At 47.8% G+C, this 27,241-nt stretch overlaps 8 protein-coding genes across 8 annotated transcripts; 3 read left to right on the top strand and 5 right to left on the bottom strand.

Moving 5' to 3' along the window:
• Positions 1-273: 273 nt before the first annotated feature.
• Positions 274-1,573, top strand: HETIRDRAFT_458297 (uncharacterized protein; the record flags this gene model as incomplete). The annotated part of the gene is made up of 5 exons (XM_009545995.1): positions 274-352; positions 419-540; positions 634-730; positions 795-989; positions 1,084-1,573. The coding sequence occupies 5 exons, from the start codon at positions 274-276 to the stop codon at positions 1,437-1,439; spliced, it is 849 nt and encodes a 282-aa protein (XP_009544290.1). The 3' UTR covers positions 1,440-1,573.
• Positions 1,574-1,684: 111 nt separating this feature from the next.
• HETIRDRAFT_314750 (uncharacterized protein) lies at positions 1,685-2,145 on the bottom strand (the record flags this gene model as incomplete). The annotated part of the gene is made up of 4 exons (XM_009545996.1): positions 1,685-1,751; positions 1,812-1,826; positions 1,884-1,967; positions 2,066-2,145. The coding sequence occupies 4 exons, from the start codon at positions 2,143-2,145 to the stop codon at positions 1,685-1,687; spliced, it is 246 nt and encodes an 81-aa protein (XP_009544291.1).
• A 705-nt stretch (positions 2,146-2,850) lies between these two features.
• On the bottom strand, positions 2,851-3,718 carry HETIRDRAFT_103178 (uncharacterized protein; the record flags this gene model as incomplete). Its single annotated transcript, XM_009545997.1, has 2 exons — positions 2,851-3,133; positions 3,246-3,718. The coding sequence occupies 2 exons, from the start codon at positions 3,716-3,718 to the stop codon at positions 2,851-2,853; spliced, it is 756 nt and encodes a 251-aa protein (XP_009544292.1).
• Positions 3,719-4,619: 901 nt separating this feature from the next.
• Positions 4,620-6,015, top strand: HETIRDRAFT_63400 (phosphatidylinositol transfer protein). Its single transcript, XM_009545000.1, has 4 exons — positions 4,620-4,877; positions 4,939-5,031; positions 5,114-5,183; positions 5,239-6,015. The coding sequence occupies exons 1-4, from the start codon at positions 4,675-4,677 to the stop codon at positions 5,767-5,769; spliced, it is 897 nt and encodes a 298-aa protein (XP_009543295.1). The 5' UTR covers positions 4,620-4,674; the 3' UTR covers positions 5,770-6,015.
• Positions 6,016-6,315: 300 nt separating this feature from the next.
• HETIRDRAFT_15501 (uncharacterized protein) lies at positions 6,316-7,252 on the bottom strand (the record flags this gene model as incomplete). The annotated part of the gene is made up of 4 exons (XM_009544848.1): positions 6,316-6,354; positions 6,403-6,610; positions 6,668-7,024; positions 7,080-7,252. Coding segments are annotated over 4 exons (777 nt in total), but the record flags the coding sequence as incomplete, so codon positions are not given.
• A 368-nt stretch (positions 7,253-7,620) lies between these two features.
• HETIRDRAFT_433390 (uncharacterized protein) lies at positions 7,621-8,717 on the top strand. The gene is made up of 3 exons (XM_009545998.1): positions 7,621-7,736; positions 7,808-8,000; positions 8,067-8,717. Exons 1-3 carry the CDS (start codon positions 7,710-7,712, stop codon positions 8,561-8,563), a joined length of 717 nt encoding a protein of 238 aa, XP_009544293.1. The 5' UTR covers positions 7,621-7,709; the 3' UTR covers positions 8,564-8,717.
• A 6,620-nt stretch (positions 8,718-15,337) lies between these two features.
• Positions 15,338-15,517, bottom strand: HETIRDRAFT_313427 (uncharacterized protein; the record flags this gene model as incomplete). The annotated part of the gene is made up of 1 exon (XM_009545999.1): positions 15,338-15,517. A coding segment is annotated over one exon (180 nt), but the record flags the coding sequence as incomplete, so codon positions are not given.
• Positions 15,518-23,939: 8,422 nt separating this feature from the next.
• Positions 23,940-25,238, bottom strand: HETIRDRAFT_171160 (uncharacterized protein; the record flags this gene model as incomplete). Its single annotated transcript, XM_009546000.1, has 1 exon — positions 23,940-25,238. One exon carries the CDS (start codon positions 25,236-25,238, stop codon positions 23,940-23,942), a length of 1,299 nt encoding a protein of 432 aa, XP_009544295.1.
• Positions 25,239-27,241: the final 2,003 nt, after the last annotated feature.

Below are 27,241 nucleotides of genomic sequence, written 5' to 3' on the forward strand. Positions count from 1 at the left end.
CAGGAAAGAGGAATGGCTATGTTCATTTGTCGATTCATCTTAAGAGCTAGATGGAGACTGCCAGGCCGTACCTTGTTATGTCGATCGGTTTCCTCCATGTCATGCTTCAAGCTTCAATTCTTCAACATTCTTGATATCGTGATGTACGAGTCTATTTGCATCAGTCTGGCGAAGTGGCTATGCCCGAACGTTGCCCGAAGTAACCCGGAATCTAAACGCGCCACTGCAGACGCGCGTGCGAATGAAGCAAATTACAAGTAACCGCTGCTACCCATGCACTCCTCCCTCCAACACATCTCTCGCGCCCTCCCGCGCGCCCGCACCTCCCTCGCAGTTCCACAACCACAACACCGTCAACTCCGGGCATGCTCGTCGCTGCTACGGCCAACATGCGCATCCGTTGTACCTCGCGCTCCAGCTTCGACTCTTAGGTCCGCTGCACTCAAGAAGACGCAGAGGGGGCCAGACATCAGTGGAAGACGTGCGTACTCGCAGAAGAACACCACGCCGGCCGGAGAGCGGGATAAAGCGACAGTTGGGGTGCGTGCCGTGTCGCCGTCTTCCTTGCCTGGGTAGAGAACAGGGCCGGTCTGTCTACTTTGCGGCCTGCAGCCTGACAAATGGTGCGAATAGGTGTTCACGCCCAAGGCGGCTGCGCTTTTCGTCCTCGCGGGTGCAGGCCTCTTCTTCTACTTCCGCTGGGAGAAGCAGCGCCTGCTCGAAGCCAAAGGTGAGCATGCCCTCTCCTGCCCCTCGTCTGCTAGAAATATGATCACAACCAAAACTTTCCACAGAAAAAGAGAAGGAGTCCCGCTCCGTCGGGCGCGCGCACGTCGGTGGGCCGTTTGAGATGCTGACGCACGAGGGCAATCCGTTCACGGAAAAGGACCTGCTCGGGAAGTGGAGTCTGATTTATTTTGGCTTCACGAATTGCCCGGACATATGTCCTGACGAGCTCGACAAGATGAGCGCCGCGGTCGACGAGATCGGTGCGTACACACATTTCACAACCCGCCGGACGGAGCAATTCTCCCTGATTTCTAATTTGTTTGTCTCGTGCGCATATCCGTATGCCGCGTACAGACAAAGCCTACGGCCCCATCGTCCAGCCTATCTTCATCTCCGTCGACCCCGCGCGCGACACCGTACCGCAGGTCGCACGCTATGTCGCCGACTTCCACCCGCGCCTCGTCGGGCTCACAGGCACCTACGCCGCTGCCAAAGCCGCGTGCAAGGCCTACCGCGTCTACTTCTCGACGCCGAAAGATGCCCAGCCCGGGGACGACTACCTGGTCGATCACTCGATCTTCTTCTATTTCATGGACCCGGATGGGAAGTTCGTCGATGCGTTTGGAAAGTCGAGCGAGGCGGGGGATGTGGTGGAGCGCGTGAAGAAGGAGGTGGAGGAGTGGAGGGCGGAGAAGGGGCGTGTAGTGTGATGGACTCCATGCCTTGGCGTTGTAGCTTGCGTTTCCACACCACCACTCTGAGCATACTTACCTCATGGATAGTCGCGCATGACATCCGAGCATCGTGTACCATACTCTCGCTAATTCAATTCTCACCACCCCTCACCACGTTTGACGGGATTACATACCATCCACACAAACATTAGGAGAAGAAAGCAGCGGCGCAAAGGGTCATTTGCCACGCGCAATGATGGGGCGCATCTACAACAAGTCTACTATGCCGCCGCCGCTTCGCTCTCCTGCTGTTTCAGCTTCGCGAGGGCCTTCATCCGGCGCACGTAGCTGCGAAAGAAGCGGTCAAACGTCAGCCATGGGCAACATTCGCAGAGGTACGGCGCTCACTCGTCGTATTGGCATCTGGCACGGCGGTCGGTCAGCCGCGGTGAGAGGGAACGAGAAACAGATGGGACGCACTTCTCGTACGCGTGCCGCTCGTTTTCGCACTCCCATGGGAGGTAGTACTTGTCCTTCCGACAGACGTTGAGCGGGATGAGGAGTCTACCGGCGTTGCGCGCGAGCAAGTCAGCGACACGCACGATGCGAGAACGGTTCGACCTGTGAGCAAGGTGCCGGAAAGCGGGAGAGACGAGGCCTACGCGGAGCACTGGTCGCGCCATGCGATGGGGACTTTGTTCGTCTTGAGTTCCTCCTGGGATGCTGTTGTCGCCGACGCCATACTCGCTGTGTAGCGCAAGCCTAAGGAGGGTTGCAGAGCGTAGAGCACGAACTCCGGAATTTCCCGATAAGTAGGTTATGTGTCTGAAATTCTGTTGATAGCAGGCGCTTCAAATTCAAAACACAAATAAAGGAGAAACAGCGTCAGCTCGCGCCCGGCCGGCCGACACTGTTGCAGAGGTCCGATGGGCTCTCTTTTCAGGTCCTCATGATGTCGCAAGTAGCTATTGCTATACTGTCCGTCCTGGTAACATGTCTTCCTTGCCCGAGCAAAGCGAGAGCGCAACTGTACAACCAATGGTATGCTAGACCACGTGCTTAATTCTACATTTTGTCGTGGGTCCCTCCGACCAGCATTCCGACGTCGACTACTATTGCTTGTAGAGGGCACCGCCGACTTGCGTATGGCGAGCATGTTGCCGATCACTGTATGAAGTCACAGACTCGTCAGAAGCCATCCCGGACGAGCAGTTCGCAGACTCACTTGGTCTTACATTCACGGCCACAGTAATACTTCTGCACGCAATGCGTGCAGAGCATCATTGGGTGCTCAGGTATATTCCGATGGAACTCACACCCAATCCAGTTGCAATAGATCGCCGGCGGTGGCGACAGCGGCGACGACGGGGCGGCATCTCCTTCCCCTTCGCAAGCGCGCCTCTTCTGCAACTCCTCCCAGCGCGCACACTTGTCCGACTCAAAGTACTCAAGGTCGGCGCTGTAGATTGTCATCCAAAATCGTAGGATCGTCCAACGCGCGCTGGAGCCCCTGAATGAAGGCCCGGGAGCCAAAAGTGTCCACGACGGCCTCCTGGACGAGCTGGTTCCTGTCCTCCGTCGGGGCGTGCGAGAACAGCGTCATCAATGCGACGAGTGGATTGTCGCCGGGGAACGTGCCCACGCCGAGCGGCGAGTACTGGAGATACTGCCAGCGATGGATCGCGGTGTGCCCAAGGCGCGTCTGCAGAGGGCGCATCGCGGGGCCCTTGCTGATAGACAAGCCGAGCGTTCGCTTGCCTCGATATGAACATCATGATCCACGACACGTTGAGCCGCCGGAGGGCTTCGAGATACCGCACACCACGCTCAGACTGGTCCTACGGGAGGCTGCGCTGGGACCATATGACCGCCCAAAGTTCGACGTTCCGCGCAACGAGCTGCGTCATGACGGACGTGCTGCCTATGGCCTGATCGGACCCGCGACTACCTTCTCGCGAAACGTTTGCAGCTGTTGGGCAGTGGAATGCGCCATCGGACGGGCCGCGCACGTCAGCGCTCGGCGAGGACGTGAAGGAGGATGTCCTTGGATTGCGATAGACGTCCTCGCTCGTCAGGCTATCGACGTACACGGTGTGAAGGCCAGCAGAAAGAAGCGCGGCGCAGCTGTCGAGAGGCAGACCTGATCGGAGCGCGTCCAGGAGCGATGCTGCGAGCAAGTTTCGGTCGGAAGATCCTGCCTCGTGCAGAGAGCGCAGGAAATAGGGCACGTCTGCTGAATGGCTCGGAATCGTGGCCAGGTGGAAGGAATCGAGATCTTCGCCGGCAGCGGAGACTTCAAGTAGAGCAAGCGACATGGTGGTGTAATGGCCAACAAGCTGCGCGTATCCCTCGCAGGACCCACTGGCAGCTGGTTTTTGAAGCCAAGGCAATCTGATCTGTGGGGTTTCCACGCTTGCACGAATACCCTAAAGTCGGTCACGGGCGAGTGCTACAGAAGCAAGCAGCTGAAGGAACGTCCTTCGGTCGGGTACTCGAAACATGGCCGCACGCACGAACGTGAGAGCCAGTTAGGCATGACGCTGCATGCCGTGCTGTCGAGTGTTGAGCATCCGACAGGGATAATGAGAATCATGAATGATCACGTCACTGGACGGCATCTTTGAGCACCCGCTGGAGAATGGTCGGTGGAGTGAGAGGACCCGTGGTCGATGGATGGGGCACCCGATGGCCGCTCGAAGTGTGATACTAGCCGTAGACAAGAGCAATTCCTCGAGTTGCGGAGGTTGGCTTGCTCCAGCACGTCTCGACGCGAGCAAGGCAGTGGTTTGAACAGCGCCGCCGGTGGGCCGCCTGTAGGAGCCAACAACCGTCGTGGCCACTGATCCGAATTTGACGAGGCGAGTGCGGGTGTTGCGCGCAGAACTGGCGCAGCGGCGAGGAAGGGTCAACGCACGCGGGGCGAGTTTCCCAGTGCCCGTGTGCGACGAACTCCGCCCGAAAAGGCAAGGGCGCGTGTTGTCGACCTCGTTTCCGACTGCTGCTCGCCGTTCCGCGTAAAAAAACGGCACAAGAAGGTGAGCCTCGCGCGCATCGTCGCGGCGTGTCCGTACGCGACCGGGCTGCATCCGCCTGTGTGCGACCGACGCACGCGGTGCCACTCGCCGCTTATAATGGGCGAGCCCGCGCCCTGCGCGCACGCACTAGCGCTATCGCAGCCCATCCGCCTCTGATCTCCTCCCCTTGTCCTCGTCCGCTCGCTCACCCGCGCATCCTCACAGCACACCCTCCACCGCCCCAAACACACACCGCCATGTCGACCCCAGCACCCACCGCCGCGAGCGCGTCCCCGCTCCCCGACGGCATCACCGACCCCAACTACAAGCCGCTCCCCGGCCGCCTCGGCAACCTCTCCGTGCCCCAGCAGCACGCGCTCGACACCCTCAAGAAGGAGCTCCAGGCCGAGGGCGCCTTCGTCCCCGACCGCATGGACGACGCGACGCTCCTCAGGTGCGTCCGCGCGCCCCGCCCCTCGTGTGCACAGCCCGATCGCCGTGCTGATGCCGCCCAGGTTCCTGCGCGCGCGCAAGTTCGACGTCCAAAAGGCGAAGGAGATGATCCTCAGCGCCGAGGCCTGGCGGAAAGACTTTGGCGTCGACGATCTCGTCGAGTACGTGCCCCCGTTTCCCCTCTCCCGCCCCGCTGCGCCCCTCCCTGACCCCGTCCTCGACCCCGTCCCCGCCCCGCCACAGAAACTTTGATTTCCCCGAAAAGGCCGAAGTCGACAAGTACTACCCGCAGTACTACCACAAGATGGACAAGGTGCGTCCGCCGCGGCGCGCCGCTCGCTCTCCCGCCGACTCATCGACGCACGCAGGACGGCCGCCCGATCTACGTCGAGCGCCTCGGCAAGCTCGACATCAAGGCCCTCTACGCCCTCACGACCCAGGAGCGCCAGCTGCAGCGCCTCGTCGTCGAGTACGAGCGCTTCCTCCGCTCCCGCCTCCCCGCCTGCTCCGCCGCCATCGGCCACCCCGTCGAGACCAGCTGCACCATCCTCGACCTCGCCTCCGTCTCGCTCTCCAATTTCTACCGCGTCAAGGACTACGTCATGGCCGCCAGCGCGATCGGCCAGGACCGCTACCCGGAGACGATGGGCAAGTTCTTCATCATCAACGCCCCGTGGGCGTTCGGCGCCGTCTGGAGCCTCATCAAGCCCTGGCTCGACGAGGCCACCGTCGCCAAGATCGACATCCTCGGCAGCGGCTACAAGGACAAGCTGCTCGAGCAGATCCCAAGGGAGAACCTCCCCAAGGAGTTTGGCGGCCTCTGCGACTGCCCCGGCGGCTGCAGCCTCAGCGACGCCGGCCCGTGGAACGTGGCCCCCAAGACGGCAGACGACGCGTGAAGAGCAACCACGATAGAGAGAGACAAGCTGGCATTTTTCTTTTACATACACGCGCGGGCGATGGAAAAGGGCGATTTTTGCGATGCTGCGGCGGTCATCTACCTGTACAGTCTTATTATACCTTACGACCTCGCCGCCCGTCCAATTGACAGACCAGACCGCAAGCGCGAGGTGAGAGGGCCTGCATTGAATGTAGTCATCGCGGGACCAAAAAAATATACACGGGTCTAGCTACTTCTTCTCGCCCTCCTCTTCACCCCGCATACTCATCTCGATCGCCCGCGCGATCGCCTCTTCCTCGCTCATCTCGTCGTCCTCGTCTGGCGCAGCACTGCCTGCGGGCGCCGCGCCACCATCGGCCATCTCGACGTCCCGCCCCTCGGACAGCGCGAGCGCCTGTTGGAGCAGCGCGTCCTCTTCGTCTTCCGATGCGTGCGCGGGCTGGGCTGTTGGCGGCGCTGGGGCCGCTGATGACGCGGGTCCAGCGGCGGCAGCGGGTTCGGGAGCGGAGGTCGATGCGGAAGAGGACTGCGCGGCCGCGGCCGCTTGCCGCGCCTGCTCTTCCTCGAGGGACATGCGCAGGGCCTGTAACGCAGATCAGAGGGGAACGCCTGGACGGGAGAAAGCGCCGACCATCGCGAGCTCCGGGTCGAGGCTGGGGTCGATGCCGAAATCAAAGGGCGCGGCGCCGCCCGCCCCTGCGCCGGATCCGCCGGCGCCTGCACCTGCTGCGCCTGCGTCGCCTGCGAGCTCGGGGATCAGGGAGTCGCCGGCGAGGATGGGGGAGGTGGCGAGGATGTCGGACAGGAAGTGGGGGCCTGGGGGCACAGCGATGTAATGTCTACGAGGAAGGGGACATGCGTCAACGGGTCAGGTGGAGGGATCGGACGGCGCGCACGAGTTGTCGTTGCTGGAGGCGGCCTCGACAAAGGCGCGGAGGATGCTGGTGCCGCCGTCGCCGGACTGTTCGATGCCGTCGCCGAAAGCGACGACGTCTACGGCGACGTTGTTCTTCTTGAGTTTCTTGGCGAGGCGGACGAGGGCGTGCTCGTCCGCGTTGGGGCCTTCGAGCGGGGAGCCGACGAAGACGACGACGCGCTGGCGGAGGTTCTTGTTCTGGCGGTGCTTGAGGGCGAGCTGGGCGATGGCGATGGCGGTGGGGATGGAGGCGACGCCGCCTATGCGGGAGGAGGAGGCGTGGAGGGCGGCGTGGATCTGGCCGACGTGCTTCGTGTGTGTCACGAGCACTTCGGGGCTGTGGGCAGCGTCAGCGAGGCGAGCAGACGACGGCGAGGGGGAGAGGGGCGGACCCTTTGCTGGCCATGGTCATGATGCCGACGGTGTTCTCGGCGTTGGAGTCGACCTTGGCCTGGAAGAGGGTGATCGCGGCCTCGCTCTGTGCGCCGAAGCGGGTGGGGGCGTAGTCGCCGTTGCGCATGTACTCGGAGTTGTCGATCACGATCATGGTGGCTTCGAGCGGCATGGTGGGGAGGGTGTGTGGGGGACGGAGGGGACGGAGAGGACGGAGGGCTGGACGCTGTGTGCGGGGACGAGCAAGACGCGTCACCCACGCGCGGTGTTTGGCGGTGCTTGGCGATGCACCTAATCGGGGAGCTCGGTGGCGTCGGACGGCCTGCGAACTCGAAGGGCTCAGCAGACGGCGGGGAAGCGGCGCACAGCCGCCATGGACACCCCAGATCACACTCGCCGTCTGCTTCGCGTCCCCTCCATCATCCTCTCATGCCCTGCCGCAGATCCGGTGATCCTGTTCGCTGTGTTCTAGGGCGCTTGACCTGGTTATAAGAGCCGTAGCGAGATGACGCCCCCAATCGTGTTGCTACTCGCCGTGCCACCAGCACGAGGCCACCGCTCTCTTCTCTTCATAACCACTCCCACACACCTCACTGCGCTCGCATCCCCTCGACATCTCATCGCACACCATGGGCCGCTGGTCTCAATTCGACGGAGTATGTCTCACCCTCCAGTCCTCTCCCTCCCTCGCGACGCTTCTCACATCACTTTCATCACGATGTCAAAGGACTCGACTCGACTCCCAGTGGGCATCACCCGCATCGCGTACGACGCAGACACCACCCGGTACATGTTCCAAGACACGCACGGCCGCCGCTACATCGGTGCTCCCGGCGAGGAATACGGCGTGATGGTCCCCATCACCGCCGCCGACGCCCTCGCTCCGCTGGGCAGCAAAGTGTCGGGCAAGCACACCGCTAGTGCGTCCTCCTCTCTCTCTCTCCTCGTGACCCCGCTCGCTCACACAATGCCATTGAACCCCGCAGAGCCCGCATACGACAGGCCCGCCCTCTTCGCGGGCGACGCTCCCGCCGGCTCCCCGCTCAACTCGGAGTTTAGCTCCGACGACGACGATGACGTCGCCACAAAGCCCCCTCCGCCCGCGCGCCGCGCGCACGGACACACGCGCTCCCCCAGCGCGCCCTCCACCTTCGCCGACATCCTCCCGCCCAGCCTCATCGCCCCCGCCCCGCCGCCCCCGCCGCCGTCCTCTTCGCACCTCCCCCCGTCGCCGTTCCGCGCCGGCAAGTCCCGCCGCGCCGCCTCCACAGGTGACGCCGACGCCGCCCCCAACCCCAACGCCACCCCCGCGCGCGGCGAGCCCGAGAAGGAGCGCACGTGGGCCTCGCGCCACCCGTCCATGCGCCTCCCGAGCAAGGCCATCGGCCGCACGTTGACCGCCGTCCGCCGCCACCGCGAGGAGCGCGTCAGGAAGGAGGAGTACAGGCGCTTGGGCGCGGAGGGTGAGAAGAACGGCTGGTGAGCGCGCGCGTCGGTCCGCGTCGGTCCCGGTCCGTGCACTGGATAGGAATTGTGTATTTCGTGTTATTTCACATCATGTGTGTACAGTACGGTGACTTGTAGGAAGTGTTATGGAAATAGGCGCAGAGCTAAGAGAATAGAATCCGATGAGAGGGACGAGTGTGGAACTCGGAAGTGGGTGCCTTGCCTTTGATCTTTGACAAGCACGATTACACCAGACAACACCCTAACACCATTCACACTACAGCTGCGGACAGCCAAAGTCGACAAACTCAAAATAAATTCACAGAGCCAGAACGGGACCGATTTTCTGAACTCTGATTGCAGATTCGGAATTCCAGAGAGTTGCATTAGAGAAAACCCGGATTCCTGAGCCGAGACCTACCTAACAGAGCACCGCGGGAAGACTCCCAATAATACTACTAGATGTATGATTGGCCAAAAGGGGTCAACTACCAAACTTTTTGGGAGGCCTGCGGTGCTATTTCATTCCATATCATAAATTCATAATCATGCCTTTCGTACTGGGTGTTTTCCTACTGAAAATATCATCAGACCTCTAAAAAAGTCGCAAAAAATCGTAAAAAAAATCGTAAAAAAGTCCTCCATATCTCAGTACATGTCAATTGTGAGTTAGAGCTACTGCAAAGCCATTCCATGTGAACAGATGATTACTATATATAGATACATTGTAAATCATGGCCTACTGCTCTTGATCATTTACTTGATCACTTCTGTACCTTGACACCTATCAGAGTAGCTTTAGGCACACAGACCAGATATCAATCCTGCCCTAAATAGCTTGTATGTACTTATAGCCAAGATGAGCTTTTAAGGAGCTTAGCTTATTTACTTTGTATACTACTTGATCTTTATACTGCTCCCTGTGTCTGGCTTACCTTTCTAAGCTCATACTTTGTGAACTCTGTCAGATCTGAGTATTCCTACATTGTCTGATAAAGCACTGAACTCATTTCTACTCTCTTAGCATTCTCTAGTCTTTATGACATATGAAGGACTTACAGTCTTTTGCACTCTTAGCTAGGTACTACCCAGAGTCATTTGTTGGACAGAAGAAGACCACCATCTTCCCTCTGATCATTGAGACATCCTTGAATATTATCTGCTTTATCTTTTCAAAGACAAAGCAAATAGTGATCCTAAATTCCTCTTGTGAGCCTAAGGACAGATCCATTGTCTTAATATATTGAGGCCTTATGATCCAAATAGCCTAAGAAATCCCTCTTTGTAGATTAGTGCACATGATAAGCCTCTAGCTTAATACTTGAAGTATGCAACTATACACAAGATAGTACTATTAGAACTATTAGATTTGAGCCATTCTTATATTATCTAACAAAGCACTAGACTTGTCTCTACTCTTTTATTACTCTCTAATCTCTACAACATATGAAGGACTTGCTGCCTTTTGTATTCTTAGTTGGGTACCTTCTAGAGTTATTTGTTGGACTGGAGAAGATAGTCCTATTTCTACCAAACACCAAGATATTCTTGAAGACTATTTGCTTCATCTCTTTGAAGATAAAGTAGACAGTGATTCTAACTTCCTCTTGCAAGCTTAAAGATGACCTATTGTCTTTATTTATTGGGGCCTTATAATCTAAATAGCTTAGGAAACCTTTCTTAAGTGTATTAGTGCATGTGATAAGCCTCTAGCTTAATAAGTACAAGATACACAATTCTAAATCACAATTGACCCAGATAACTTTAAGGGCAGCAACAAAGGCCCTAATAATAGTAGCAATAATAGTGCAAGGACTAAGCAAGTAAAGTGATGGTGATAACAATGGTTAGTAATATAAGTGAGATCTTTTTACAAAGTTGAGCTCTAAACAGAGGGGTATTCAAAACCAGTATATTATAGAGTTATAAGTAGGTATTTATAGTAAAATTTGAAATAGGTAGAGCAAACATAAAATTATAAGGTTAAGTATAAGTAACATTACACTAAGACAGGAAAAGTGGGAGATAAAGCAAATCCATGTACAAAAGTGCTTGTAGATTGTGAGGTTCTGTCACACTATAGTGATAAGCATGTACCTACTCTGGGATCTAAGAGAGGTATTTGGAAAGCTTTAGGATAGAACCCAAATGACCCTAGAAGAGTACTGAAGATGCTAGCTTAGGCCAAAGACAATTAGCCTTTACTCAAAGGACATTGAACTACTGAAGAATATTTGGCAGTAGTTAGGTCAGTTTATGCATACTTCATGTGCCCACCATATACAAGAGTCACCAAAGGAGCTTTATAATATTCTATCATGGTATTAGGATTAGACAAGCCAATTGGCCAATGTTATTTGTATCTAGTTAGTGCTTATCTCTTATCTTCACAATTTCCATATGTTTAGATAAACACAATCTTGCATTATTGCTTGGTTACACAAAGTGCATGTTTACTTTTTATCTCTTTTTATTAGCTCTAGAATACACATTTGTGCTATATATACTTAGACATGGGATACTACTTATTTGGAATTTCATTATTTTTAATAGACTTTTACCTTATTGCCTTTGGAACCTATATAGACATTTCCCCTATCTTTTTATGTTTAATACTTGCTAGATCTTGGCACCTATTTAGCACTTACTCTTATTTCTTGTTCAATATTTTACTTAGAGACTCCTATTACTATAAAAGCCTACACACAACTCTAGAATAGAGCAGCTTCTACACCCCACAATTCAGAGCTTATTTATACTTATCTTAACTATTGACATTATTCTTGTTAGCTTTCCAAAACTTGTCACTATTACTATTTAGGCTTTGTTCATATTTGTACTTGTTTACTTAGTTATATCTCTTATCCTCCATTATATATTGTTAGAGCCCTATATAGCTCTTAAAGCACATAGTTACTAGTTGTGGTACTACCCTTATTATTAAACAAACCCATGTAGCTGCTGACTAAATATTTGGCCAATCTTTGGTGTAGTCCTAAACTATTTAGGTACTTTAATCTCACCATTCCCACTAATTCTTAGTGTGCCTTGTTTTCTAAAGTCCATGCTAATAATTCCTAGTGTGTAACTATTTCTAGTATTTGTGGCCCTCTTTACTCTTGCTAAGAAGATGTGTGGTTGGCCAGTAAGATGCCATTTAACTTCATACCATAACTATTTATAGAGCTATAAAGAGTACTGGTAGTATAGAGGTGCTATGTCTAGACACTTCCTAGTTTGCTAATGGCCCAGAGCATAAAAAAGGCCAAATACAGGAATTCTCACTAGAAATGAAACATATTATAGAAAAGCATATGGCAAAACCTTCTAAAAAAATATTGCTATAGGAAAGAGTCATATGCGGCAATACTCTGGCAGATTATGAGAAGATCCTAATGCAGGAATTCTTTACTAGAAATAAAGCACATTATAGGAAAGAATGTATGTGGCAAAACCTTTCACAAAGAGATTACTATAGGAAAGAACTATATATGGCAATGGTTTCTTATAGGCAATAGTTTCTTATATTAGAAAATATTAAGAGCTAGCTTGTAACACATAATTGATGAATATATGATTATATAACATGTGCTCTAAGACCTTGCTAAAACCCTGATCTAGGGTTTGACTATTAGAGGTGACCTATACCTAGTGACCAACCTCTTGACTTTACTAACAAACAATTACCTTAATATTTATTCTTAGACCAATTAACTTAGTAATACCTATATTTTATTATTGCTTATAGATCTCAATCATTGATCACTCTATATTCAATATTCCAATAGTTTGGCTTACTTTCTCTTCTCATTGGCTAGGTATTTGTTTACCTTTAGAAGTATAGACCTTTTTTCAATCTTATTCTAAACTAGTTATAGTATATATAGAATAAGCTAAAGACCTTTGTTACCTACTACCTGTTCTTTCCTTAACACTTGGTACTAGCCCTATCTTGTTAGTATCTAAACCTTTGCTAATAAGCTAATTCTTTAATTATTAAGAGGACTATTATTATAATATTGGTTTAACCTATACTTGTGCTTCTCTCTATTATTATTCTTAATTACTTAGTTAATATCTCATTCTTGGCTATATTCTATGCATCAAAGTAGCTGTTGGTATCTATATTAGACATGCTTGGATTTGGCACTTATTCTTAGTGACTTAGGAGCCTTTTAATATATCACATGTGAAGACTAGGTCTTAACAAACACTATTGATAAGATCAGACAGAGACAGCAATATCAAGAATTATAAGACTAAGTAAGACTATACAAAATGTAGAGATTTTACTATATGCATGACAGGGTTTTTCCCAGAATAAACCATAAATAAAACCCTAGATATTAATAAAGTTTTTATTTAAGTTTGTTTGTAGAAATTACTGAAACAAAAACTTAAAGTTTATCCAAGGTTTTATCCTAGGATAAAACTGTAACATAACTTTAAGTCTAAGCTTAGACATTTTGTTTAAAGATGTTAGACACTATTTAATAATAAAGGAGTTTTACAAAACTCACCAAAGCATATATGCATAGCCCTACTTAAGCCTGTAGCTAGCACTTTAAGATTGCCTAGACAGGCCTATTATAACATTTACTCTACACTAAAACTTAGTCCTAGGAAGAGGCTTTTCAGCCTTCCAAGCTTTTATAAGCCTAGTTTGACCTTTAGCAAAGCCAAACAAATACTATTAGTATCTATCCTTAATCAGTCTACTTAGTATAAAGTATGGTCTCAAAACTCTTATCCTCTCTTATTCTCAAGGCCAATAATAGACATTGACAATAAGCTGGCCATCTGATCTTGTCCAGACACCTAAGCTAGATTGAAGTAGAGGTGTGTGATCTTTTACATAATAGAGGAGGAAAAGTATCTAGTTTACTATTAGCACTCTTAAATCCTGTACAGCTAGTGACCCTACCTCCAAAGCTTGTATAATCAACAATACTTGAGAGTAAGGATTCTTTTGGTCTTGAGGAAACTAAAGAGGACCACATATTGGTTCAGCCCAAGGCAATATCAAAGTTGGTAGTAATTTCACTAGATTATATAGCTCATCTACTCCAGGCTCCACAACTCTCTTATTTGTATAATAATACCATTGACAATACTTCTATTAATGAGAAGTATCCTATTGCCTCTCAAAGGATTTAAAGCAAAGTTTGCATATAACCATCCTTCTATTATGTGGTTAATATATTTGATGGCATTGCAGAGATGACTGCCTTGTCCAAATAATAAAAGCCACACATTATGTAGAAGGTTGCCTTTAAGCAGGTTTTTCATAATGAGCTATATACAAATTCAATGTACAATAAGGCAATAAAGACTTATTTGGATAGCCAAGACCTTAAGGCTGCTTTTTAGAAGCTAGGACACTTAGAATTTGGAACTTGGACTCACTTTGTTATATAATACACAGAATTGATTGCTAAGGCTAAAAGGCTCAAGAGAATGATAGAAAGACTAAAGGATAGGATAAATGTGACTACAGATGATGTTCTACTCAAAAAAAAATTATGAAAGAGAAGGAATTCAATTGGAAGTACCCTTGGATGGAAGATCCTAAACAACTTATAATATACCCAAGCAAAAAAAGGAGACTTATTTGGGAGCCTATCCATAATATAGTATAAAGGGAATGAGTTGTGGAATAATGACAAACCTAATAACAAATCTTTATATCCCTATAATGATAAGCCTTACCCAGGAAATCCTTTGGCAACCCTTTAGGAACTCTGTAGGGTACTAGATACTATTAGTGTACCCAATCCCTATAGTGGCATCTCCAATAACACCAACTATCACCATTATAAGGTCCATTCTTATTATAGAACTGGTGAGCACTGTAAATGCCATAGACTTGAGCTATAAGCAATTGAACAAGCTAGCAACTCACTGGGATACTGGCCAAGTGTCAACTTCTCTATTATTTCCTATTATATTATTAATAACTATATTACACTGTGCTTGATAATATTGGACCAAACTTCTAGTTCATTCTACAATGGGCTTATGGAGTTGATTGTGACAATAAATAGCAAGAATATGTTAAGTATAGTAGGTAAATATGGGTCTTTTGAGAACATAGGGACTGGATAGTATATTTTGTTTATTCTCTTGTATTAGTTTCTGATTGCTAACACCTTAATAGCTATGGACTTAGGGAGAAGGAACTTATTTATTAAAGCTTAATCATATTATTCAATCTTATCCATAATCAAATAATATGGATAATTCTTGCATTTGATTTTATGAATTACATGATTATTCTAGAGGTGACAATCTTACTTATCCAGAAAGACCTCAAATGTTCATAAGAGTACACTATAGAGGTAAAGAATATAAGCTCCTCTTATAAACTAGCCACTTATCCAGTCAATGACAATCTCAACTTTTACAATCTACAGGGCCTTATACATAGTATCAAAGTGTTTTCTAGGGTTGTAGATAATGTTTTATAGGGAATGAACATTGCAAACCACTCTAAAGAAGCTCTCTTACTTTACCCTCTAAGCCAGAGTTGGATAGTTATAGATAGTGAGATGTATGTTTTCATGAAATAATTATGTACCCATGTTTTTATGCCCCTTATTTTTTGACCCCTCTATAGTACAATTTCTGCCTAATCTTCAATACAATGTAGACACAATTTTATTTACTTTACATTTAAATAGAATTCTAATGGTTTTTGTGATGTGTTTATAGTACAGTTGAAACAATGATACTATGCAAATAAGGACAAACTAGGTATCTAGTAGCATATGACATTATAAGAATAAAGACCATCAATAATTATGGCATTCCATCATCTGATTATTCTATCTAAAAAGAAATCATAGTGGTCCTTATACATTTTGTGTACAATAAAATAAAAGCTCCCAAACCACATATTTGTCATCTCTACTATAGATGAGTTAAACCACCACTTACCACCTACCATTAATTCCTCAAAGAGAGCTGGATTGCAATATTGACCACAAAACTCATCTCACTCTTTATACTTTGACTTCATGTGAAAGATATCAATAAAAAGAGCATATGATACAAAATATTGATCATTGAGCTTTGTGATATGCTATTTGAGATGGCAGTTGTTGTTGTAGAAGATAACATTTGAAAGGGATTGTATGGTTAAAAATAGCATATATGGAAATAACTATTACAACAATTAGCATAGAGCAATGCAATTTAAGAGAGATACTCATACAGATATCATTTACTACCTCTAAGCCATAAAACATTGCTCATCTGAGAATAACTCTATACATTATAATATAAAGCTGCTCACTGTAGATCCTTGAATACCTAAATTAGGCATGTAATCAGATATTGCCTATTGAAGACTTTTCTGCATAGACAATTAGCTCTTTAATCTTGGTGGCATTATTATTAGCCATAAAAGTTATAGGATCTGCCTCTAGTCTATTAATATCCATCAAGTCCTTAATAAGTATGGCCTTTCAACATTTAAGGTGCTTTTATAGCTTAAATATGGTGGAATGTTCCTTAACACTATATTTTTTGAATACACAATGGTCTAGTAGGTTATAGGTCTAAAACCCATGCTCAATTAGTCTGCTACAAATTATAACATAATAGACACTTTCTTTCCAAGAGTGCTTGGCACAATATTTTACTTATTAAGCTGAAAGGGGTTGTTAATAGTTGTGGTAGGTATAGCATAGGTGTCCCACTATCACTCTATCATAGACAATGGCACAAAAAGCATCTGCATACAAAAAAGGATTAGATAAATAAATAAAAACAAGGTCTAAACATATAAATACTGCTGCTTCTTTCTTCAGTGGTATAACACTGCTCATATGCATGGTTTCATAGCTTTTGTCCTAGGCCAATCATTGCAGTTTTCTGGGCTTTAAGGGCTTTATAGAGGTGATCCAGTTAAGAACCATCACTAAGAACAAGAAATTCAGATTTGTCATGGCTGTCACATAAGGCTATGAAGGAAGAAGGCCTCCTAGATAAGTTTGCTAGTAAGTATAGAACTGACTAGCCATAAAAGATTTTGAGGAGTACTATGCTCTATTCTATAGATGTAGGCATTTTTTACAGTAGAAACCCTTAAACAATGGTTAGTGCAAGTATGCATTATTATAAAGAAAGAGGGCTTACCAGGCATATCTAGAAAACCACCCCTTTGCATTAGCTCTGGATTATATCTAATAGTATCTAAAAATATCCAAAAGTGTTAATAGCATCTAAAAGTGTCTAATTTCCTAATTAGGAGCAACACCTTGTGAGCATTGGATTTAATTTCCAAATTGGGAACCACCTCTTTCTATGGCTAAAAAGATAGTTTCTGATTTTATGATATTAGCACTAATTCCACACCATGAAGTCTTTGATTAGCAGTGAGAAATAGTAAGTACTACTGCTCTATCAGTGAGAAGGTAAAGATGTGGCATATTCTATGCTGTTTTAGCATATTACTCTCCTTCATATATGCCTGCACCATTATCTTGTGGCTCTTTTGCTAACTTTTCAGCTGCCTTTACAAGAGACATAGAAAGAGAGAAATGTGCATTAATGCCCCTAGCCACTTTGTTAGCAGCTTGGCAGCTGCCACAAGAGGCTATGAAGACCTTGGTATCTTGGCCTTGCACACAAGATCATCAAAGTTGTCATTATCAGCTGATGCCTGCTACTGGTTATTACATAATACAACATATGGATTAGGCTTAGGGATATGCTACATACAGCCTTGTAGACCTTGTTGATCAGTACAGTGGTCAATACTGTCTTGTGCAGCACACAATCATCATCACTATTAATATTAAAATTTTCAGAACTATCTATATTGTTTATTGCCTTATTATATAGAATATGCTCAAACTTGGTGTTTCCCTCTAGCTATTGGGCTGTGAAAAGACAGTCATGTTGGTATATAATGCCAGAATGATATATTTGCCTGCTATACAGAAAATATGTGCACCAAGCATATTAAGATCATTTCTAACAATATTGTGCTTATTTATACATAGGCATGCCATACATATACCCTTGTTCCCACTATTTACCTCACTAGTGGCCATTTGGAAAACCCTTTTCTTTTATTAGATCTGAATTATTGATAATCATTAATAATACTAATTTGGGATAATTATGGCTAATTATTCATAATCATGTTCTTAATCAAATTTGCAAATTAAGGTAGCATTGTCTATACTAATAGAGTCCTATTGAATATTATACTCAATCATAGTTTTATATATTCTAAATCTAAATTGTGTGAGCACTATAATTTGTTTTTACCCTATATAAAGTGTATTATTTATTTTCTATTAGTTTATTATCTTATTAGTATTAAGCTGCTAGGCTTATCACGTGCACTTAATGCACTAAGTAGGGTTCCCTAAGCTAAAACTAAGATTGACTGCCCAACGAATGAAGACGATGGCTCGTCTGCGTGCGTGATCCAAGAAGCCTTGGTTACTATTGATCTTGTCTTCGAACAAGTGGAGAAGATGATTATTTATAATTGACCAATGTTCTTCAGGAACGAACAAGTCTTCTCCGATAGAGCAGATCACTTTGGGTGGATCCCAGCGAACGACTCGATAAGCAGCGAGTCCTTGATAAGCGATAGAGATGGGAGAATGATAAGGGCTTTGAGACAAATCCAGTGCTTCGTCAGACTAGGTATGATTCAATTGATCTGACAGAGTTCGCGATGCGTGGGCTTGGAAGGAGCCAGACGCTAGGCGCAGTGCAGAGATCAAGATTGTATACGAAGTGAACGAGCTGAGGCTTCTAAGAAGCTCAGCTCTCCTATATATAGTACAGGGCTATTTAGGGTGAGACGGACATATGGTCCGTGCTTCTAAACACTAAGTACTATCAACGATCGATGCATGTAAGCTGCAGTCATTGTTCATACTCCGCGGCTCTTCGATGTAACTATGTATAGTAAGTATATCAAATGTCTGTCCGCAGCAATATGCAATCAGGAACCGATCATGATCGACATCAGTAAGCACAATAAGAAAGAGATCATAGTATGTAAGCGTTCATGCTTCAGCATATAAATGATAAACAGTCTGAGTCCAAGTCATGTGTGTAGCTCATGACCATGTCCTGAGTCATGTGCCTAGACACATGTCAAGTCACAGTCCTAGTCGTTAACAGTTCGAGTCTGAGGAAACACCTGACCTTCCCTTCCGTCCACGTGCCAAGCACGTGTTAGGATGCAGTCCTAACAATTAGCTAGTGTTTAAACTAAATCCTAAAAGGCCTAACTTTTTGGGCATACATTGATTCATTTATTTATTAAATAGAGAAAAGATAAATGTTGAATAAAATTAGAGATGTTGAGATTGCCTGTATCACGTCCACTTATTTAGATTACCAAGTTAATATATTAGACCTTATGGCTTAGTGGCTTAGAGCATCTGGCTCAGGTACTTGTATACATAAGGTTATTGGTTTAACTTTTGCAAAAGGCAAGTTTATTATAAGATATATTTTGTGTTTAGGTATTTAACTAGTGCTTTAATAAACATGACTCTATAAGAAGGCTATAAGAACTATGATATTTGATTTATTACTATTTTTCCAAAATATCAAGTTATAATCACTCTTAATAATTCCTAATTTAGGAAAATTATATCTAATTTAAACAGGTTTAGAGAAGGGGTAAGTTGAAAATGTCTAATTCTAATTTTTCACAATTTAGTAGCAGAGCATCAATTATAGCTAATTAAAGCTTAATACAAGGGAGTGGCTTTCCAGATGCTAATATCCTAGTCTTATTTCTTTATCATGCTCATCTTTTAGATTCTTTCAAATAGAAAGAGTCCAAATTTAGAAAAGTATTTCTCAAGCTACTCTACCAATTCTAATACATAGTACCTTCATAGGAACAACATACTTAATGACATGCTAGTAACTACTCCCTTAGAATCCATATACCTCTCAACACAGGCACACAGCTTTGCATAGTAAGATAAACTAGTACCACTATATAAATAGAGAATTACCCTTATTAATGAACAACTAAGCTACTCTGAGAAAGAAGGAAAACCTAAGTCAGTCTAGGCAACAATTCTCTAGAATTAGTTGGCATGTCAATTAGACTATTTCCTATCCTCCAACTATAAAGTGTCTCACCATATGACACTATGGTCTATAGTGTCCTTCCAAATAGCATGGATCTAAGCAAATTCATGTTAGGGGATACATATCAAGCATCACTACACAGAAGCCTTGCATAGTCTTTGGCAACTTGAAAAAAAGGCCCTCAGCATTAGGCAATAAGTGCCATAACAAGTACTCTTTAAGGTGATTGACAAGTTGAAATAGCTGTAAGAACAATGCAATTCTCAGCCATTGAGTAATGTTTGGGTAGTTGACAAGAATATGAGAGAGACTTGATAGCAACATCAGTTCATTGTTACTATCTACTATAGCAATGGTGACAGATCCATGCAGTCTAGTAGTCTATTTGATCATGCTTAGTGCACTAGAAAAGCTGGACAGCTCCAGCCCTTTGTTACGACTGCTCGTCGGTAACCCCAAGAGTAGGAGGTTCTTCCCTAGGTCACTCGTGGAGGATGTGTGGAACGATGGTCTCGACTGTACGTGTAGCACAGGAGCCAGAAGTGTATTGCGATATAGCAATGAAGACTGTAGTAGGAAGACTACAGCGAATGAAGGTTCCTGTATGTGGAGATACAGGAGAACGAAGGAGTACTGTAGGAAGACAGTACTGAACGAAGAGAATAGACTGAAGATCGTCAGCCTATTCTATGGGCCTTTTATACTACTTTGGGAAGTAGGGCGTGAGAATACCGAATATGTATCTGTAGGTATTCTCTAAGTCGTCTCTCTCAATAACGACTACTCTTGTGCTTCTCCGTTGGTCTCCTTCCGGCCAGGAGAGACTAGGAGGTTCATGCCCTGTGTGTGAGTAATTTATAAGGCGGCGTTCCATGCCCGCTAATACAATAGGCCCGTGATACTCGACCAACGATAAGATGATCCGTTGGGAGTGGATGACCAAGGTTAATATCTGTACCTCGGTGTACGCCTCAACCTGTGAGGCCGCGTGATATTTGTGATGATCGTATCGGTATAGACCGCCGTGTAGGCCCGATAGAACGTGATCATAACAATACCCCCTTTCTACGTCCTATTCGCCTGGTAGGACAGCGCTGTGCGCTTCATCGCCACTCCATATACGATTTGCTTTCTTGATCCAACGATGGTCTCCGGATGCGACTTCCGAGACATGACTTCGTTTTCTGGGAGGAAGACCGACTTACGTCGTTTGATCCTCTAGGAGTTTTCCATCTCCGTTGAGCTGTTTGTTTGTCGAGTCGTGAGGGTACCACTCCTCCGCTCTATGGGATGTTCTTCCTTCACCCCTCGGTTGTTGTGATCTTTCCCGGGTTCTCAAGCCAGGATGTCAGTCCGGTCGACGCCGGACAGGTGTCAAGAAAGGCGTATGAATGCGAGTGGTGTATGGATGAATAGAAACTCTAGCATGTGGGTTCCAGTTCGTGTCATCAGGTTCTTCTTCTTCCTTCTCCGAGGGCCAAACCTCAGTGTTTCCAGGATAGTCGTTATCCTCGTGATTTTTGTTGTTCCTCTTGGCGTTCAGAGGATGGTGTCCACGGACAAGTAGGTTGATCGCTTTACAAAGGCTTAGGCCTACTTCCCCAGACTACCATCTTAACGTCCCAAGCAGTATCGCTCCCATACGGTGAGCTCATCTCCGGTGAGGTTGCAGCCATAAATCCCAAGCAGTATCGCCCCCATACGGTGGGCTCATCTCCGGTGAGTTAGTTCGACGTCCAGAGTTTGTTTGATTCACTATGCGTATTGGGTTTGAGGCAAGGATGTGAAGAGAATTAGACTTGAAGGGGCATCGAGGAATAAGGAGGAGTCTGACTCCTTTTCCAAGTCTGCCCGTTCGCTTGCACGAATAGGCATCAAGACCACAGCTGATATATTTGTCGGGTTGCGAGATATATCCACGACTGGCAGTTTAAACGTCATGCGGGACGGTCCGTAGTTTATCGTCGTTTCGGACGATCCGTAGTTTATCGTCTTTGCGGACGTCCTTCATCATCAACATGGAATACCTGTGGGGAAAGATGTTTCTGCACGCCGGAATTTCCATCGGTTGTGTGCATAGGGCCATAGACCAGACTTTTCCCGCTCCAGATTCCACTGAGGCATGATGGACGGTTTATGCTATATCAAACCGGATAACTTGTAACGCCTCAAAGTTATGAGACCGCTCAGTTTAACGCCGTGAGGTAGGCGGACCTGCAGTTTAACGCCGTGCATTAGGCGGGCTATCGTCTGACTGTGTCCCTCGAGTCACGATAGGCTTTTCCTCCGAGGATGAGGGTAGTTTAACGTCATCTCGGACGTTGTCGACATATTCTCGTCAAGAATGATGTCGACCGATGATCCCTATGCTAAAAGGGACAAGTAGTTTAACGTCGTTGCGGACGATTGATGACCAGGGTCTTAGTCAACAATCACAACTCCTATTCGGTAAGGAGCACGTAGTTTAATGTCATTGCGGACTGATTGACACCATGGCGGTCAATCCACAACTCCTATACGGTAAGGAGCAAATAGTTTTGTGTCATTGCGGACGACTCAGCACCAGAGTGATGAATCACAACTCCCATGCGATCGGGAGCAAGTAGTTTAACGTCATCGCGGACGCATTGGTGTCCAGGGGATTGGACGTCAATGACAACCCCTATGTCCAGGGGCGCTAGTTTAACGTCGTCGCGGACGCGCGGTATCTTGTCAAGATCGCCACGCACGATCCCTAGGATGAAGGGACAGTAGTTTTACATCGTTTCGGATGCCCGTAGTTTACCGTCGTTGCGGACGTCGATGCCATTTTCATTGCAAAAATGGCCTCGAACAATCCCTATGTAGAAAGGGACAATAGTTTAGCGTCATCGCGGACGTCGTTTCGCCACAAATATTGTGGAAAAACGATGCTTAGTTTAACGTCATCCCGGACGCTTCGTAGTTTATCGTCGTTGCGGACGCAGACCTAGTTTTACGTCGTCGCGGACAAATGGCGGAATAGACTTTTGGATGAGTGGCCCGCTCTTGTCGTTCTTCCGCTATGTGGGCCAGATGAGAGTCGCGTGACCTAGTCCCTTCCCACTAGATCTTCGACTCGAGGCACGTGTCCTAGTTGCCTCCTGACTAGGTCTTGGAGCGGAATTTCTTGTACTTCGACTCCAGGACTAGACTGAGCGCTCCATGAAGAGATGCTTGCTCTTCCATGTCCTCAGACCCCTCGCTTGGATTTGAACCAAGACGACCCGATATTCTTTTACTGAAAAGCGAGTGAATATCGGAAGCGCTTCGACCTTTTATAGGCAGGGTTCTGGGACGCGAGTCCTTCCGCGCTTCGCCAGAATGCAACCACGCTCCTTTGGTCAATGGTAGTTTAACGTCATCTCGGACGAGGGATAGTTTTCCGTCGTTTCGGACGAGGACTAGTTTAACGTCATTGCGGACCCTAGTAGTTTATAGTCATTGCGGACCAAGCCTTTGGTAGTTTTACATCGTTCCGGATGTAATTTGTGGCCTCGCATCATTAGGAAGACTTGTGAGGTAGAGGCGGCCCGCTCTCTACATCATCTCATGCGCCAGCTGTAGGATCCCCTAATGCGGAAACGATCCTGTAAAACGGGAGATCCAAAGTGGGACGTCCCAAAACACCAGTCAGACCTTGACTGTGAGGGTTCACGATACGAGTTATGCATCATAATTTCTTGACTCGGACTTGCAACCGGTTATGTATGGGCACTTCGCTGTACCAAGGCGAAGGGCCTGCTTGTCGACACCTACGAGTAGAGTATATGTCATGTAGAGGGTTCCCTAATGCGGAAAAAACCCTGTAAAACTGAGGATCCAAATGGGACGCTCGATGCATCTGTCAGATTAACTCCTTGACAGCGAGGATGTGAAAGGTTCCGCCGTAGGTCGTACGTGGAATTATGCCCGCTGTTGTCCTTGATTCGTACCATCATTTGAACCTAGGACTAAATGGTCAGGTACTTCCCCTGCCTTCTTATCTTTTCACAGTTTTAAGACATGCAGGTCCGATAGTTTAGACGTCATTCCGGACGCGGGGTAGTTTAACGTCTCTTTCGGACGAGGTCGTACAGTTTAACGTCTTGAGGGACGATCCTAGTTTTACGTCGTTGCGGACGATTGTAGTTTTACATCGTTTCGGATGTGTTTTGTGTGTCAGGGGAAGGAGTTCCTCAACTTCCTTACCCCCTTTCTTCTCCCTATGCCCTGTTATTAGTCCGTTTAATAATCAAAAGGTCCTTGATAATCCCCGCCCCCTTCGTCGGGTCGGTAGTAGGGGTCCGCGTCGTCGTAATTTCCTGGATCGTCTAGAGCATCCCATGCATCGAGCTCGGATCTAGTCCAAGAGCTATTTCTTCGAGCCTCCGAATCAGCGCGGCGAGTTCTGCGGCTACTTCGGTTATCCTCTCTTTCGTTCGTACGAAATTGAGCACTAGGAGGAGGCGATCCAGGCCGGTGTCGAATACTCCGGCCAGCAGTTGTTCCGCGTCCGAGGGTTGCCTGGTTTCCCCGACTTCGCCTTCCCTCATTTCTTCGATAGACGGGCGGTTCCTCCTCGTCGGTATTTCCTTGGGATAAGGGAAAACTTCGTATCCGGTGAGCGGGGGGAGTCGCGGTATGGCTATGCGCTGTAGGAACCTCTCGTTGTCTCGGTGGAGGGCGCTCCACGACCGTACGCGGAACCCTTCTTGGATTTGGTACAGGCGTGGGATGTTCTCCGGGACGTGGTACGTTCCAAGTGACAACTCGGAAAGGGTCGGTTCTGCTTGGTTGGACGTTTCCCAGTTCTCCTCCAAAGAGGAGAGCTGGAAGGAGCTCTCGGTTGACATATTGGGAGAACTCGTCAGGGTGGATGAGGAGGGCTCGGGGTCGCCCGTCATTATGGGCGTACCAGGAGGCTGTGTCCGGGTCGGTTTGGAGGGCAAGCGTCCTGATCTGGAGACTGGCACTAGCCAGTCGTCGAGGTACGTCGCTATGTTCATTCCCGGGTTGTCCGCGGAGATGGTGTTCCGCTGGAGGAGCGCGTCCGCGTGTCGCTCCAGTTCTCCGGCGTGAGGATCTGTACGAGGGGTAGGTCCTCCCATGGAGCTGGGAATCGATCCACTAGTTGGTACTGGCGCAGGTGCAGTTTCTGATAGAACTGGTATTGGTTCAGCTTCTCCATGGCTTGGGAGTTGAGCTGCCGTTCTTGCTCGAAATCCCGAGGGACCTGCAACTCCACTAGGACGCGTGCCCTCACTAGGAGGTGAAACTCCCACTGGTAATGGGCCAAGGCTCGACTGGTTTCGGTCATCAGAACTTTCATGCCGTGGTGTATTTCGTGAGGCCCTCTCCGGTGAGGGTCTTCGGGTTCTTTCCCTTTCCTTGAACTTGGCATAGTCTTCGGCGTCGTCGTCGGAGAAGTTGTTGATATGAGGGGTGAGGAGGACCCCGGTAGATCCTGGTTGTTGAGGACTTGTTCCTCTATCAATTCGTCCAGCATCTGGTCGGTGAGGACTTGTTCCTCTTTCCACTCGTTCGACATCTGGATTGGCGACCATAAGGACGACATCGGGGGAGGAGTTTCTGGATGGAGACGAAGCATCGTGGTCGTCGTGGAGGAGCATTCGGATGGGGGAAAGTGTTTGAGAGGGAAAGAAGGTGAGAAGATGTTCTTGTTGGAGTCCTCTTGTCGCTCCTTTTATGATCTTTCGTCCCTCCTCTCAGGCTGTTCCCGGACGGGGTTTGTCTGGGTATTGGTCATGGAAATCTTTCATGGCTTCTTCCGCTGTTCCCTTTAGGAGAGTGTAGGGCTCCCAGGTGTTGTCTGCTTCGGGATATCCCATCCATTTGACCAAGTATTTGGTTCCCCGTCCTTGCCGTTTTGAATCCACGATCATTTCTACTTCGTAATGTTCTTCATCGTTCAATACCTCCGGTATTGGTCGCGCGAAGTTCTCTCCGTGGGCTTCGGTTTCTCTATATTTGGTGAGCACGGCGGCGTGGAACACCGGGTGGATTTTCCACTGCGGAGGAATTTGGAGCTTGTACGCCAGGGTTCCTACTTTTCCCAGTATTTTGAAGGGGCCATATCGCCTGGGGGCGAGCTTGAACTTAGGATGGGTTGTCCGGATATGGGTTCCTTCTAACCATACTTGGTCTCCTTCCTCCCATTGGGGAAGTTTCTTGTGAAGATCCCGGTCTTTGGCGTAATTGCTGGCTATTTGTAAGCTAGCAGCGGCTTCTTCCTGAACTTCTGTGATCGTCCTAATGCGTTCAGCTACCGCAGGTACCTTTGTCTCCAGCGCCGTGTCAGCTGAATAGGGGGGATTGAAACCGTATAGCACTTCGAAAGGGGATTTCCCGGTGGCCGAGTGTTTCCGTGTGTTGTGTGAGAATTCGGCGAACGGCAAAAGGTCTACCCAATTGTCCTGATGGTAGTTGCAGAACGTTCTCAGGAATTGCTCGATCTCCTGGTTTACCCGTTCCGTCTCTCCATCTGTTTGGGGATGATACGCCGTGCTGAGAGCGGCGGTGATTCCTAGCCGTTTCCAGAGTTCTCGGGTGAATTTGGCCGCAAATTGAGGGCCCCGATCGGACACTATTTTGGTCGGCAGTCCATGTCGATTGAAAACATTGTTTTGGAAAAGCACGGTTGTTTCTTCTGCCGTGATCGTTTTCTTGCATGGGGTGATGACTATGCCTTTTGACAGACCTTGATCCACTACCACGTTGATTGAGTCGAAACCTTTGCTTTCGGGTAGGTCCGTGACGAAATCTGTCGAGATGAATCGCCAGGGAACGTTGGTGGTTTCCAAAGGGTGGATAGGTGGGTGTGTCCTGTGTGTCAAATTCTTCGTAGATTGACATATGGCACATCCATCCACATATTCGTGGACGAATTTAGTCATGTTTTGCCACCAGTAGTGTCGTTGCACTATTTCCAATGTTTTTGCTCTGCCCGGGTGTCCTACCGCGGGTGTATCATGATGTGTTTTGACGATGAGTCTTCGGATGACGTCGTCTTTGGGGACGCATATGTGGCCGTTGCGTCTGGTGATTCCGTCTTCGTGTGTCCAATGTCCCAATAATCCTCTCATCCCTTGTGGTCCTACTCGTAAGAGCTTTGCGAGGGCTACCCTTGTTAAGGCATCATGTTCCGATTTCGAGTGTCGGATGAGGGAAATGAGGTTTGAGGAGGCGATTTCCGTGGACTTTATGTGCCGTGTCGGGGATGGTTCTACCAATGTTTTGTCGGATTTGTTGAAAAGCTTGGCCGGGAGTAAAATTTGGGATTTGTTGTCAGATTCTACCCCCTCACTTAGATCTGGACGCCTGGACAGAGCATCGGAGTGATTTGTTGATCCTGCTTTATAGCTGAGTGTAAAGTCGAATCTGCTCAAATAAAGGCTCCAACGGGCGTGTCGTCGTGACAGGTCTCGCGCCGTTTGGAAGTGTTCCAGGTTTTTATGATCTGTCCAAATCTCGAAGGGGTGTCGTGCGCCTTCGAGGTAGTGATTCCAATGTTCCAACGCTTTGATTATAGCCAAGAGTTCCCGGTCGTGAACGTCGTAATTCCGCTCTGCTGGTGAAAACGATCCAGAGAGGAAAGCGACTGGGTGCCAGTCAC

Source organism: Heterobasidion irregulare, assembly GCF_000320585.1.
Source record: "Heterobasidion irregulare TC 32-1 unplaced genomic scaffold scaffold_03, whole genome shotgun sequence".
Classification (NCBI taxonomy): Eukaryota; Fungi; Basidiomycota; class Agaricomycetes; order Russulales; family Bondarzewiaceae; genus Heterobasidion; species Heterobasidion irregulare.

Bases quoted from the DNA above. Each gene is read 5' to 3' on its own strand.
- HETIRDRAFT_63400 (XM_009545000.1), top strand. From the start codon at position 4,675: ATGTCGACCCCAGCACCCACCGCCGCGAGCGCGTCCCCGCTCCCCGAC. The intron at 4,878-4,938 runs CCGCGCGCCCCG...GCCCAGGTTCCT, and splicing joins GCGACGCTCCTCAGGTGCGT to GCGCGCGCGCAAGTTCGACG. The intron at 5,184-5,238 runs GTGCGTCCGCCG...CGACGCACGCAG, and splicing joins ACTACCACAAGATGGACAAG to GACGGCCGCCCGATCTACGT.
- HETIRDRAFT_433390 (XM_009545998.1), top strand. From the start codon at position 7,710: ATGGGCCGCTGGTCTCAATTCGACGGA. The intron at 7,737-7,807 runs GTATGTCTCACC...ACGATGTCAAAG, and splicing joins GCTGGTCTCAATTCGACGGA to GACTCGACTCGACTCCCAGT. The intron at 8,001-8,066 runs GTGCGTCCTCCT...TGAACCCCGCAG, and splicing joins GTCGGGCAAGCACACCGCTA to AGCCCGCATACGACAGGCCC.